The following is a 12,485-nucleotide window of genomic DNA, read 5'->3' on the forward strand; positions in this document are numbered from 1 at the left end:
CTCTGTATGGCTTCAAAATATTGTTTTAAGCAACTCAGATTACACACATATAAACCCTTTCATATGCTTTGAAAGCAAAATTCCATTCTGATCCTCAGTGCTGCCTTCCCCACAGCTGATTCCTTGTTTCTGCAAAACAATTTATATGTAAATACGCCCGATCCCTATAGCACCCACTGCTCTCTGCTGGCCTCTGACTGGTGTGAATTTTGATGGAGAGCAATCCATACAGATCTCTTCTGTTTGAAATAACTTTTAGGAATTGTGCAGTGTTATAGCCATCCATACAGTTTTGTGTTTGTTTTAGAAATTTATGTTTTTCTTCATTAAAAAGGAAATGTGTATTCTGTTTAGCAGATCTTGAAGACTCTAGAAGAGAGCCTAAAATCCACTCCTAATGGTACAACCCAAAGACAACAAATCCTTTTACAATCTATTTTTCTTTAATATAGTGTTTTAAACATAAGCTATCATCGTTTCATATGAGTATTTAATTGTACAGTGCTGTTTCTATTTAATATGGTTCCTAAACTTTGAAATTCAATATAGAGCCCTCAAGTTGAATATTAAATATTGAAAGAAATATATCACTCTCCAGAAACTAAATGAGTCCTCAGAAAGTAGGCAGTGCTTTGAAGAACACTCTGCAGCCAGCCAGCGAATATTAGATATTATTGTTTATATAAAGAAAATTGCAAGCAGAATTTGTGATTTAGTAGCATATTCTCTGGACTATGGGGGCTGCAGTGGAATTTAAACTTTCTCATCTACAGAGAATTATTTAGATTTTTAAAAAACATCAAGCATTCATTATTTTTGAAATAAAAATTAAGTTGAAATTATTAAAGTGGGAAGACTGTAAGCAAACATGCGTCTTCAAAATGTGCCATTTCTTTTCTTCCTCCTATAATTAAAACAAAAGTTAGCTGTATGTTAGCCTGATTCTACATCTGTACATAAAAGGATCCCTCTGGTTTGATATTCAAATATTGGCTTGATTTGCCTGCTGTTGTTGACACTAAGGTTGCACATTCTGACTGTAAGAATCTGAGATAGTGTGAGCCTTTCCTGCCACTTGTCTTTGCTGTACTATGACATTGCCATGACTGCTGTTTCTGGTCACGGGTAGGTAGGTAATTATGGGGTGGAGAGAACAGAGCACATGGGAGGAAATGCACCTGGAGAATACACTGGAACTATCAGGACACATTCCAGAGGGAGCCAGCTAGGGTGGGTGTCCAGTACGGGCGAGGGTGGGGATGGGCCCTGGGGGTGGGGCACACACAAATAAGCAATGGGCCCAGAGTGTGTGGAGCTTCTCATTCCAGTCAGGAACCCAGCTGCTTCTCAATTTAGCACTGCTGCCTGGAGATGTTAATTTGATGTGTACACTGCACCTCTTATCCCTACAGGGTGAAGAATTAGTTCACTTAGAAGGAAAATGCTGCCCAGAATGCATTTCAAGGAATGGTTATTGTGTTTATGAACAGAAGACAGAGACTGTGAGTATCAGGTTAATAACAAAACACTATTAAAATTAATAGATCAAAATTAACCCAATAAAGGGATCTATTATTATCTCCCAGTATTTTTAGACCCACTCTTTTTTTTTCTTTTTTTTTTCTCCCAGCAAACTATTATATGAGCTTCAAGAATGTGCTATGTACTGGGGACAGGCAGACTGAAGCATCAAGTAGAGTCTGCTCTCGGGGGAAGATATTTATAGTGTGAGAAAACAGATAGAGAAGACACAGACAGACAGACAGATAGACTGATAGACAGATACACACACACACACACACACACACACACACACACACACACACACTCCCCACTTAATAAATAGAAGAAATGATGGAACTTTGATGGATTGAATGTGGGGTCAAACTCCACTTTCTCGAGTATTATTTCTCCTTGTGTCAAAGAAAGGAATTACTGTTATCCCTTTAACTTTGTCTTACACTTACACATGCATCTGGGGACCAGAAGTAAACCTTGGATGTCACTCCTCAGAGGACACTTACCTTGGTTTTTGGTTTGATTTGGTTTGGTTTTGGTTTTGAGGAAAGGTTTCTCATTGGTCTGGAGTTCACCAAATGAATATGCTGGCTGGCCAGTGAGCTTGAGGAATCTGCTTGTGTCTGTCTACAGAGTGCAAGGATTACAAACGCATGCTATACCCCGCCTTTTCATGTGGCTACTGGGGATCTAACTCAAGGGCTTGTGCTTATGTGGGAAACACTTTACCAACTGAACTATCTCTCCAGCACTGCCCTAGTTTTAAAGCCCATATTTCTCCTAGGATTTTGGGATGTTGACAGGTTTATCGTGTTCTTTAACCTATGTTCATTGATCATAAATACAGCGGTTTTGCTGACCAATCAGAATAGGGTTGTAACAATTGAGAGTCAGTGCTGTGACTGGTCTCAGTCTAAACTAACAGGTCTCAATCACATCTGTCACCACATTCTAAGAGAGTGATGTAAGTCAACAAAGTAGGCTATAAGTTTGAATCCCTTCTATGCTGCATACTGTGATCTTGAGCAAGGTCCCTTCTTATTTAGTGCGGATGAAAATGGTACTCTCCTCCTGGGCTATTAAGATGACAGATGCAAAACTCTTAGGACAGCCAGTGGCATATCCGTAGTTAAAAACATTGATAATTTTAGAACGTTGTTATCACTTGTCTCACAGTGATATTTTAGTCATCTTCATTGTCTTAAGAATTTAGAAAATTAATGTGTCCCTAGAAATGTTGAGTTTGGATCCATTTCAGAATATTAGTTCATCCATCTCTTTTTGTGGAAGTTAAACCGAATGGAACTTAAGAAAATCAAGTGTTAGAAATAAGTACTAATCCCCATAGCAGGCTGCTGCTATTCAAGAGTTTCGTTTAAAAGTTTCGATTCCTTGTCCTCGAATCCCTGTATGTTGAGGGGGAATTGAACCAACATGCTCGAGCACAAAGCATGAATAAAAAGTCCAAAATGTCTTCATCCTCGAATGGTATGACTTCCTAGTGTTTGATGCAGACAGATTTTATTTTTATTCATAAGAAGCTAATAAAATTGCATGCTGCTTGGTGGGAATGGCTATCTTCTAATGGAAAAATAAACAGATCAGCCTAATGGTGTTTTTAGTGGTATCATAAATACATTCCTTTTTCTTCCTAGATGTCTTCAAGTGCAAGAGAAATTAAGCATGTTCCAGTAAGTATGGACTTTTAATTTGTGCCTGGAGTTGTTTTAAATAATGATTTGCATGAACTTACCCTGGGGGACTTGGTGTCTTAGCATTTTTCATAGCTACATTTGATGGCATTATGGTTGGAAATTAAGAGTGTTGTGAAAACGGAGACTTTAATACACTAGACTTGAGTTTGGGTTGTTTTATTTTATTTTACTTTTTTATTTTTTTTGGCCTATTTACTAATCATGGGCACCTACATATCTCCTTTACCTTCCTCCTGATTAGTTTTTTCATCCTAGACAACGCAGATTTATCTCTGAGGGAACTTTGTGTAGAGTAAATTATTGGAGGAATCACTCCTAGGGATGGTGACGGAATTATTCCCCAAGCAACTGAGTGTCCCTTCTCCGGTCTTTTAGTTCTGCACTACCATGGGTCTTGTCTTAAAGACATCAAGCTTATCATTTTAAGGATTTGTGAATGAACATCTAGGAACCCATAACATCTCTTCCTTCTCTCCACTGTGTCCCCCAGTTTTCTCACAATTTCCCCTTCACTTTGAAAAGTGCTATTAAAAGTGTTTTGTTTTGTTTTGTTTTGTTTTGCTTTGAAAAAAGCTGACTGTTAGCGATATTTCACATTAGTTAGCTCAGCAAGCATTTTGTCAGACTTTTATTTTAAACTGTACTCCCCCATCTGCTCATTTTCCCCTCTCTCTGATCAATCCAGTGCAGCCTATGAAGGGACCTTTGTCTCGTTCTGATTTCCAGGGTCAATTTTTAAAGGAAATTGCTTCTAAAATCAGTATAGATTCTCTGTCAATCTATTCATACATAGTACCACAATTCGGTTGGCCAGAAAGAATATTTTAAGGAGAGAAATCTCATGGTACATCTGTAGCCACACACACACACACACACACACACACACACACACACACACACAAATGGACCTGTGAAAGCTTTAATTTTGAGAATACAATGCCTTTCTTGTTACTCTGACTGTAACAAGAAAATACAGTGTTTGAACTAAGTTTCTTCCTCTTATTATAGAGATTGTGTTTAATGGACCTGCTAACCACTAGGTACAAGAGGTAATGGTAATGCCCCCTGGTGGGTTTTGTTTTGGCTCTGAGGGGTGAAATGTGTTGAGAAACACATTTGAAATACTTCTTACATATTCTGGTTGCCCAAAGGTATGTCAAAATTTATCTCTTGAGTGTGCTTAAAATCATTCTGTTGATGCTGCACATTAAAAGAAACCAATTAAAAACAAAGAAAGAGAAACTATGCTTGTTAAATTTCTTGCTGTCTGAGGGCAAAATTGGGAAGACAGGGTGCTGAAGGCATGCATCTCCTGGTCTTTGTGGAGGCTTGCTGGTCTACCCCAGAAGATCCTCTTCAGAATCTCTGCTCCCTGTCACTGTCTTGATTGTTTCCCACAGGATGGGAAGAAGTGGGAAGAAGGCCCTTGCAAGCTGTGTGAGTGCCGGGAGGCTCAAGTTACTTGCTATGAACCGTCTTGCCCACCATGTCCAGTGGCCACCCTAGCCCTGGTGGTAAAGGGACAATGCTGTCCAGACTGCACACCAGGTAGGTCCATGTCCCATTTTCCTGTCAAGAAAATTCAGAGATATTCTCATTTTTCTTCCAATTTGTTTTTTGTTGCTCACTTTTGGAGGTTTGTTTGTTTCCTTAATTTTTGACAAATTATTCTTATTATCAATCTTTGCAGAATTTGTTTGACTACAACCATATAACTTTGGGCAAGTCATTGACCCTCAGTGTCTTAGTTTTCTTAATTATAAAATATGCCTTATTTATCTTGAAAAATCATATTAGTCAAATACCACAATTTTAAGGACTCACCAAGGCCTATCGGCCTTCTAGTGTTGAAAATATAGGAATAATTCTACAAAATTTGTCAGTGTTCTTTCCTTTCTTTCTTTCCTTTCTTTCTTTCCTTCCTTCCTTCCTTCCTTCCTTCCTTCCTTCCTTCCTTCCTTCCTTCCTTTCTTTCTTTCTTTCTTTCTTTCTTTCTTTCTTTCTTTCTTTCTTTCTTTCTTTCTTTCTTTCTTAAAGGTGAACTGTGAAACAGATGGCTTCTTTTGCATTTCTCAAATGAGGTTTTAAAGTTGAATTCAAGACTCATTAATTTTTTCCAAAAGAAAATTTTATCTACTTGTTTTGCAGTTGTGCCTCCAAATCACCTGGGCTTGAATTAGTTCTGGTTAGTGGTTCCTGGCAGGCTCTGCAACTGGCCAGCTCCACTCTGCTTCTCTTCTAGCATAGCCTATCTCAAAACAAGTGGCATTTCGTCCATTTGTATTTCCTAATTAATAGTTTCCATCTGCAGGCTCCGGTTTCCCACGGTAGCATCTGCCTTCCCCCTCACCTTGTTTTGGCTAATCAGAGTTCCACTGAAGAAGTGCCAAGGGAAAAGCAATGCGACCTTATATTTAATTACAGTACCTTGGCCAAACTGGCTCTCTGGGTTTTACAAAACAAATATTGAGTATGCTATATATGAGGCATTAAAAAATCAGGCCCTTGAAAACCTTCAAACCTGACAACAGCCCCTTGGTGACTGTTAACCTCCAAGAAGAGGGATAATCCTGATTAGTGTGAACGAGAGTCAAGATTTTGAAGAGAAAGAGAAAAGAAAAATGATGTTATTCATTAAAGATATAGCTAGTTTTAAAAGTTATATCCTCTATCTCTGAATTCTCTGTGCATGGCAGGCTTCAGAAGAGCTTCTTTGATAGCATGGATGACTGACTCTGCTTAAGCCCCATAGCAAGGAGGTAATTCCACCTCTTTCTCGAGTCAGCGCAGCAGTCAGAGTGTTGAGGAGCTCATGACTTTACATATTTGATTGGAGACTAGGAAAGCTGATGATGATATTTCAGACTTGGGGAATCACACATCAATCCGTAGTGTTGCTATATGGGGCCGCTTTGCATCCAAGTTTTATCGTTCTTGATCCTTCCTATTCCCTGTAATGTATGTATCCTGTGGACTCTTCAGGAACCTGCCGGCTTTACTGAGTTCTCTCCTTTGTTCTTGGTTCTAGTTCACTGCCACCCAGACTGCCTGACCTGCTCTCATTCTCCAGACCACTGTGACCTCTGCCAGGATCCCACAAAGCTGCTGCAGAATGGACGATGTGTGCACAGCTGTGGCCTGGGCTTTTACCAAGCAGGCAGTCTTTGTTTAGGTATGGCAAACAAAGGTACAGAGGTACAGTTGCTTAGAGCTAAAGAGACTATCAATGTGATTTATGGTAGCTGAGCCAAAGTATTGTTACTGAAGGGATCACAATGCAAAAATATGCATCCAGAAGCCACTGCAAATCATAAGTGTCTTAGCCTTTTCACCTTAAGATCTCTTTCTTCTGAAATTGTATAGATGTTCCAGTATTTCCTGGGAGGTGGGTGATACGGGGGTCAGATGCAATAGTCAAAACTGGATTTCTTTCATTTTGAAGACTTAAAAGGTAGTAACATAATGGTGCTTGCTGTCATTTACTGAAATCTTCAGTTAATCCAGAGTGGAAACATAGAAATGTTAGAGAGCTCCAAGATCATTTACCTGAACTTTCCAGTTCTCCACCCAAGGAACCAATGATCCAGACAGATTTGTTGTCTTGGGCCATGTTGCACAACAATTGCTAATGTAGCTTATGATTTACAAGTTATGAGGGCTTCCAGAAAGAGTTAAGATGCACTTCAGAAATTTTGTTAATTTGAAGAGATCTTAGCTAGGAAATCTTGGCTTGGTTGAGGTCAGATACTACTGCCACCCTTAGTCTCTGGTTTGTAAAGTTACTAACCTGTTCACAAATGTGTAGGTTTATGTTTTGGTTGTGGATATTTAACCCGTCCTCTCAGAAGGTCATGGCAAGGATTAAGCATGTGAACATTGTTCAATGCTTTGTTTTATAGCATCTAGGCTACAGATGAGTCTTTTGTTTTTGTTTTGTTTTGTTTTGTTTGTTTGTTTGTTTGTTGTTGTTGTTGTTGTTTTTTGAGACAGGGTTTCTCTGTGTAGTCCTAGCTGTCCTGGAACTCACTTTGTATACCAGGCTGGCCTCAAACTCAGAAATCTGCCTCCCGAGTGCTGGGATTAAAGGTGTGTGTGCCACCACGCCCGGCTACAGATGAGTCTTATTAAGGCTTAGTTACTTTCATTGATATTACTTTCATTATTTTTTGTTTCTTGGTTCAAAGTCTTCATTCTTTTTTAATGTTGTTGAGCTATATTCTTAAAAAAATTAGTTGGGTAGTGAAGATAGTGAGAACAAGTAAGTAGAGAAGACCAAGACTTTTGAGCCAGACTGCCTGGTTTCAAATGCCAGTGTCTGGTTGTCTGGTGGCTTTTGACAAGTTATTTGATCTCTGGAGCTGCTTTCTCATTTGTAAAAACCATACCTACTTGTTTGATTTGGGTTTTACTGTTGTGAACAGACACCATGACCAAAGCAAGTCTTAGAAAGGGCAACATTTAATTGGGACTAGCTTAGAGATGAGAGGTTCAGTCCATTATCAGGAGCATGGCAGCATCCAGGCAGGCATGGTGCAGTAGGAGCTGAGAGCTCTACACCTTTATTTGAAGGCTACTAGCAGAATACTGACTTCTAGGCAGCTAGGATGAGGGTCTTAAAGCCCACACCCACAGCAACACACCTATCCCAACAGGACCATACTTTCTAATCCTGCTACCCCCTGGGCCCAGAATATAAAAACCATCACACTACTCTATAGGGTTGTTGTGCACTTAAAGCATTTATGTTTGTAAAGGCATTGCACAGTACCTGCTCTGAACATCTTAGCTCTGAAAATGAAGGCTGTGAATTTCTTGCCCTTTTCTTGTATTGTTTGTGACTCTAGAACTTCAGGACTGGTGTCTGTGTGAGAGAGTCAGCCTTGGAGTGATCCATTCCATCTAACCTGCCATCTTTTCTTTCTCCCCCTTGTCTATGGCCAGCCTGTCAGCCCCAGTGCTCCACATGCACCAGCGGCCTGGAGTGTTCATCTTGCCTGCCTCCCCTGCTGATGCAGCAGGGACAGTGTGTGTCCACTTGTGGGGATGGTTTCTACCAAGATCACCATTCATGTGCAGGTGAGCACTAACTGGGCTCCAGCTGGGTGTGCTACAGAGAAAGCTGCCACAGCCCCTATCCAGGCATAAACTGGAGGTTTCCAGGAGCTGTGATGAAGCTACTCAAATAGGTGTGCTATGGTTTGGCTGTGGTTTGTCCCCTGCCTTAATTAGGGTTTTCTATTGATGTAATAAAACACCATGACCAAAAGCAACTTGGGAAGGGAAGGGTATGTTTTATCTTACACGTTGACCTCACAGTCCATCATCACAGGGAGTCATGGTAGGAACCAGGAATCAGGGGTTGAAGCAGAAGGTGTAGAGGGAGGGATGCCCAGGCTGCTTGTTTCTCAGCCTCCTCTGTGTGTGGCTCACTCCTTTAAGATCTAGTCCAGATTCCTAATATTGTACTTGCTTCCAGAGGGAAAAGTAGTCATACCGTAATTTCATTTGTTTATGCTTTGCCAATTTTGAAATAGTGATTGGAATCATAAGTGTAAGTTAGAGATGTACAAAGATTTTGATGTAGTTAAATTTGGGTTACTTACTCATGTATTTTTGAGACAAGATCTCACTATTTAGCTCCAACTGCCTCATGATTTCCTTCTTCCCTCCTTAGCCTCCTGGACAGTCCTTGAAGGGCCAGTGCTTTGTAAACATCTCAGCCATAAAAGATGGGGAGAGAAAACAAAGCAGAAACCAAAAATCATAACCTCTAGTGTTTACAGCGTATCATTTTCTGTTCACCGTTACCTTAGACCAGACTCAAAGTGGGCAGGTGTAAACACCTTCACACGTATCAAATGACTGGGCAATTTAGGACAATAGGTGAAATTTTGATTTGATGAAATGATTTAATGTATTTCTTTTCTTTCTTCTGTTACATCAAAGAGACCTCCTGCTAGCATTTCTATTGGCCCATTTTCCCTAGAAGAAAGTTTAGTTCCCTTAGCTTATGTTCCTCCCTCTGTCCCACCACACCTCCAAACAAACACACACAAACACAGATGCATGCTCATTCACCCATACACAAATATACAGCCAAACACAGATACACATTCATAAACACACACAAGCAAACACAGATGCACACTCATTCATACACACACACACACACACAGCAGACACAGCCAAACACAGATGCACACTCATTCACCCATACGCATACTCACAGCCAAACACAGATACATATAATACACAGTCAAACACAGATGCACACTCATTCTCTCTCTCTCTCTCTCTCTCTCTCTCTCTCTCTCTCTCTCTCACACACACACACACAGATACACTCATTCACCCATAAACATACTCATAATCAAACGCCGATACACATTCACACACACACAGTCAAACACAGATACACATTCATTCACACACACATACATAACCAAACAGATGCACACTTATTCATATACACACCATTTTCCCCCTGCTTCCTTTTGGTCATTTTCCCATCTCTCTGTTCAGTGTTTTAATTGGTGGCACTAATACTGGTTTGGGGCATTTTGAAGTGGGTAATGTTTCACTTGATTACTGGTTTACATAACCGCCTGCTTCACATTCCATCCACAAACCCTCCTGCAAACGCCCATAGTAGAAAGTTGCTGGGAAAATTTGTTCATGCTCCCTCCAGGGAATTAAACCAATTTGCTTTAGTTCAGGCTCGTTGCATTTTTATGCATAAAATAAGGAAGTAGGAAAAAGAGAAACAGCAAGAGGAGAGAAAGAAGGGGAGGGTGTCATCTGAAAAACTAAAGGTAGATTTGTGAGCAGGTTTCACGTTCTATCTTGGCACTGAGATTACACAAGTCATCTTCACAAATAAGCTTTCTTGGCATTGGACTCTCTTTCTCTCTCTCTCTCTCTCTCTCTCTCTCTCTCTCCTGCAGTATTTACACTTGTACCATTAATGTTGGCTTTTCACCATTGACCTTGGGTGGCCATCATCCAACCCATGTTCTTCCAATATATGCTAAACTTTTCAAAAGAAGCCTTCCGTTTTATAGCGTCGAGCCTTCCTGGATTGATTTCTCTTGGTGGTCATTTATGCTATGACTAGGGTAACTCTCCACCTTATTGGCCCATCCAAACCAAAAGAAAGTGAGCATTCCGCTAAGGAAACTAATGAACAGAAATCTCCCTATTAATATTCATGCTCACTATGTTAGATATAGGAAGAATAAAAAAAAAGGGGGATGAAGACAAGTAGCTCATGTATATGACTCTTCACAAAAGACCGTGAGCAGGTAAATGAGACAGTGGAAAAGGTTCCGAGTCCTGCCAGGGAATCTCCTCCACTGGTCTTCCATCCTTTCCCTTTCCTTGGGACGTCAGTGATATGTACACTGTGCCTTCTACACATGTGGGCATATGTCAATATTGTTCTATTTCAGATCTGATTGAGGTAAAATCATGCTGTAATTGTGGCTGACAGATTGCCTCACATTTGCTGTCTCGGATTCATTTCCTTTCCTTCTCTGGTTTTGGAGTTTGATGATTGACACACTGAACCTTGGTCAGCATTACTCAGTTTGTATAGTAAGCTAAATTGAAGACCAGTTATGTGTTGCTTGTCCCTTTTGCCCCCCAGGCAGAGCCATGGAGGAATCACCGCCAGTGCCAATCCCTGACTTTAGTTCCGAGCACATAGGTTTTTACCATAACCTTTATGTGTCCTTTGCTTCCAGCTAGATCTGGTTCAGCAACACCCTGCTCCCTTTCCCACTTCCTCACACCCTTGTTGAGTTCATATACCTCAGGTCTCAGGACTGGATCTTTGCCACTTGGACTGTTCTGAGCCATCTCCAGGGATCAAAAGCCAATTTGTTAGTCGGTTGAAGCCCGGTGTGAGGCCTTATCTGTGTGAGTACTTTCTCACCACATGGATAAGGCCTTGCCACTCCTTGCATGCCTTTATTACTCCGACTTCCTCGTTTTCTCAGTATCAGGACCATGGTCCTGGCTTTCTTGTGTTCTTACTATCAGCATCATGGGTCCATTGCTCACCTTGGAATTCTGGTATTAAATCCAAGTCTGGATCCAGACTGAACTCCCTGAGAACACTCCTGCTTGATTTTCACTTTTCTCTGTTAGTCATTTCTGTTTTACCCTGATAAGAACTTTTAATAATGGACACACACACACACACACCCCCATAGATAGAGGACAAAAAATACCCTAAGAAACAAAAGTAAAGAGACCAGCATCACTGTTGTAATTACTTTTCTATTGCTCTTGCAAAACTCTACGACGAAGGCAATCTATAATGTGTTTAATCAGCTTCATGGTTTTTTGAGTTAGAGTTCATAATGGTGGAGCAAAGGCATGGTGGCGAGTAGCTGGAGGAGTAGCTGAGAAATCACATCTTCATCCACAAGCAGGAACCAGATAAAACATACTGAGAATGGCTTCTGACACTTCAAAGCCAACTCCCAGTGACACACCTCTTCCAACAAGGCCACACCTTCTAATCCTTCCCAAACAATTTCACCCACTGAGGATCCTGGAGTCCATTCAAAGCACCACTGTTACTGATCATGATTACAGTCAAACACGATAACTTTTTAAGAGGAAACAGTAGTATTTTATCCATTTTTTAAAATGCATGTATCAATGTTTCTCTTGTTTACTTAGAGTTTTGGATATGCAGAAAGATCTGAGACAAAGTTGCAGGATAATGCCAACTTTGGTTTGCAGGTCTAGAGTTGGAAGAAGTACACAGGTTATAAGCTTAGGGTCTAGAACCAAAGACTGGGGTTTTCATTTTGGCTCTGTCATGTATATGTGCTTCAGTGCCATACTTCGGTGGTCTATGGGCAACATGGAGATAGACATGCTTGCTACATCTTTGTTGTCAAAATGAGGAAGCTGAATTCACATGCCATGATTGGAAATGGAGCCATGAGTCTTGCAAGTTCTTCATGATGTTTGGAGAGGCTATGGCTTCTGCTTCCTAATGGCTAGAATATGAACATAAATAACTCAGCCATTTGTCTACAGTGAGCTGGCAATATAACAGCAGATAGTTGGTGCTTATAGAGATACCCAAAACAAAAACAACCATGAACACAACTGAAACAACATGCATCTGCAAAATGTATTCTATTTGAATGTTATACAGTCTCAGATACTGAAACCCAAGGAATCGAGCAACTGGACATTTTATGGGATTGTAACTGAAGAGATTATTTTAACCTC

General features: G+C 40.5%; 1 protein-coding gene across 2 annotated transcripts in view; it reads left to right on the top strand.

Annotated features, from left to right (window-relative positions):
• Window positions 1-12,485, top strand: part of Fras1 (Fraser extracellular matrix complex subunit 1) — a 419,154-nt gene that overhangs the window by 194,892 nt on the left and 211,777 nt on the right. For both annotated transcript variants that reach the window (XM_021162463.3, XM_029477538.2), the window contains exons 10-14: window positions 1,413-1,502; window positions 3,174-3,209; window positions 4,634-4,781; window positions 6,262-6,405; window positions 8,175-8,309. In XM_021162463.3, the coding sequence (XP_021018122.1) occupies window positions 1,413-1,502; window positions 3,174-3,209; window positions 4,634-4,781; window positions 6,262-6,405; window positions 8,175-8,309 (553 nt within the window). The remainder of the gene's footprint in view (window positions 1-1,412; window positions 1,503-3,173; window positions 3,210-4,633; window positions 4,782-6,261; window positions 6,406-8,174; window positions 8,310-12,485) is intronic.

Source organism: Mus caroli, unplaced genomic scaffold (genome assembly GCF_978045245.1).
Source record: "Mus caroli unplaced genomic scaffold, Mus_caroli_1 scaffold_4, whole genome shotgun sequence".
NCBI classification, from domain to species: domain Eukaryota; kingdom Metazoa; phylum Chordata; class Mammalia; order Rodentia; family Muridae; genus Mus; species Mus caroli.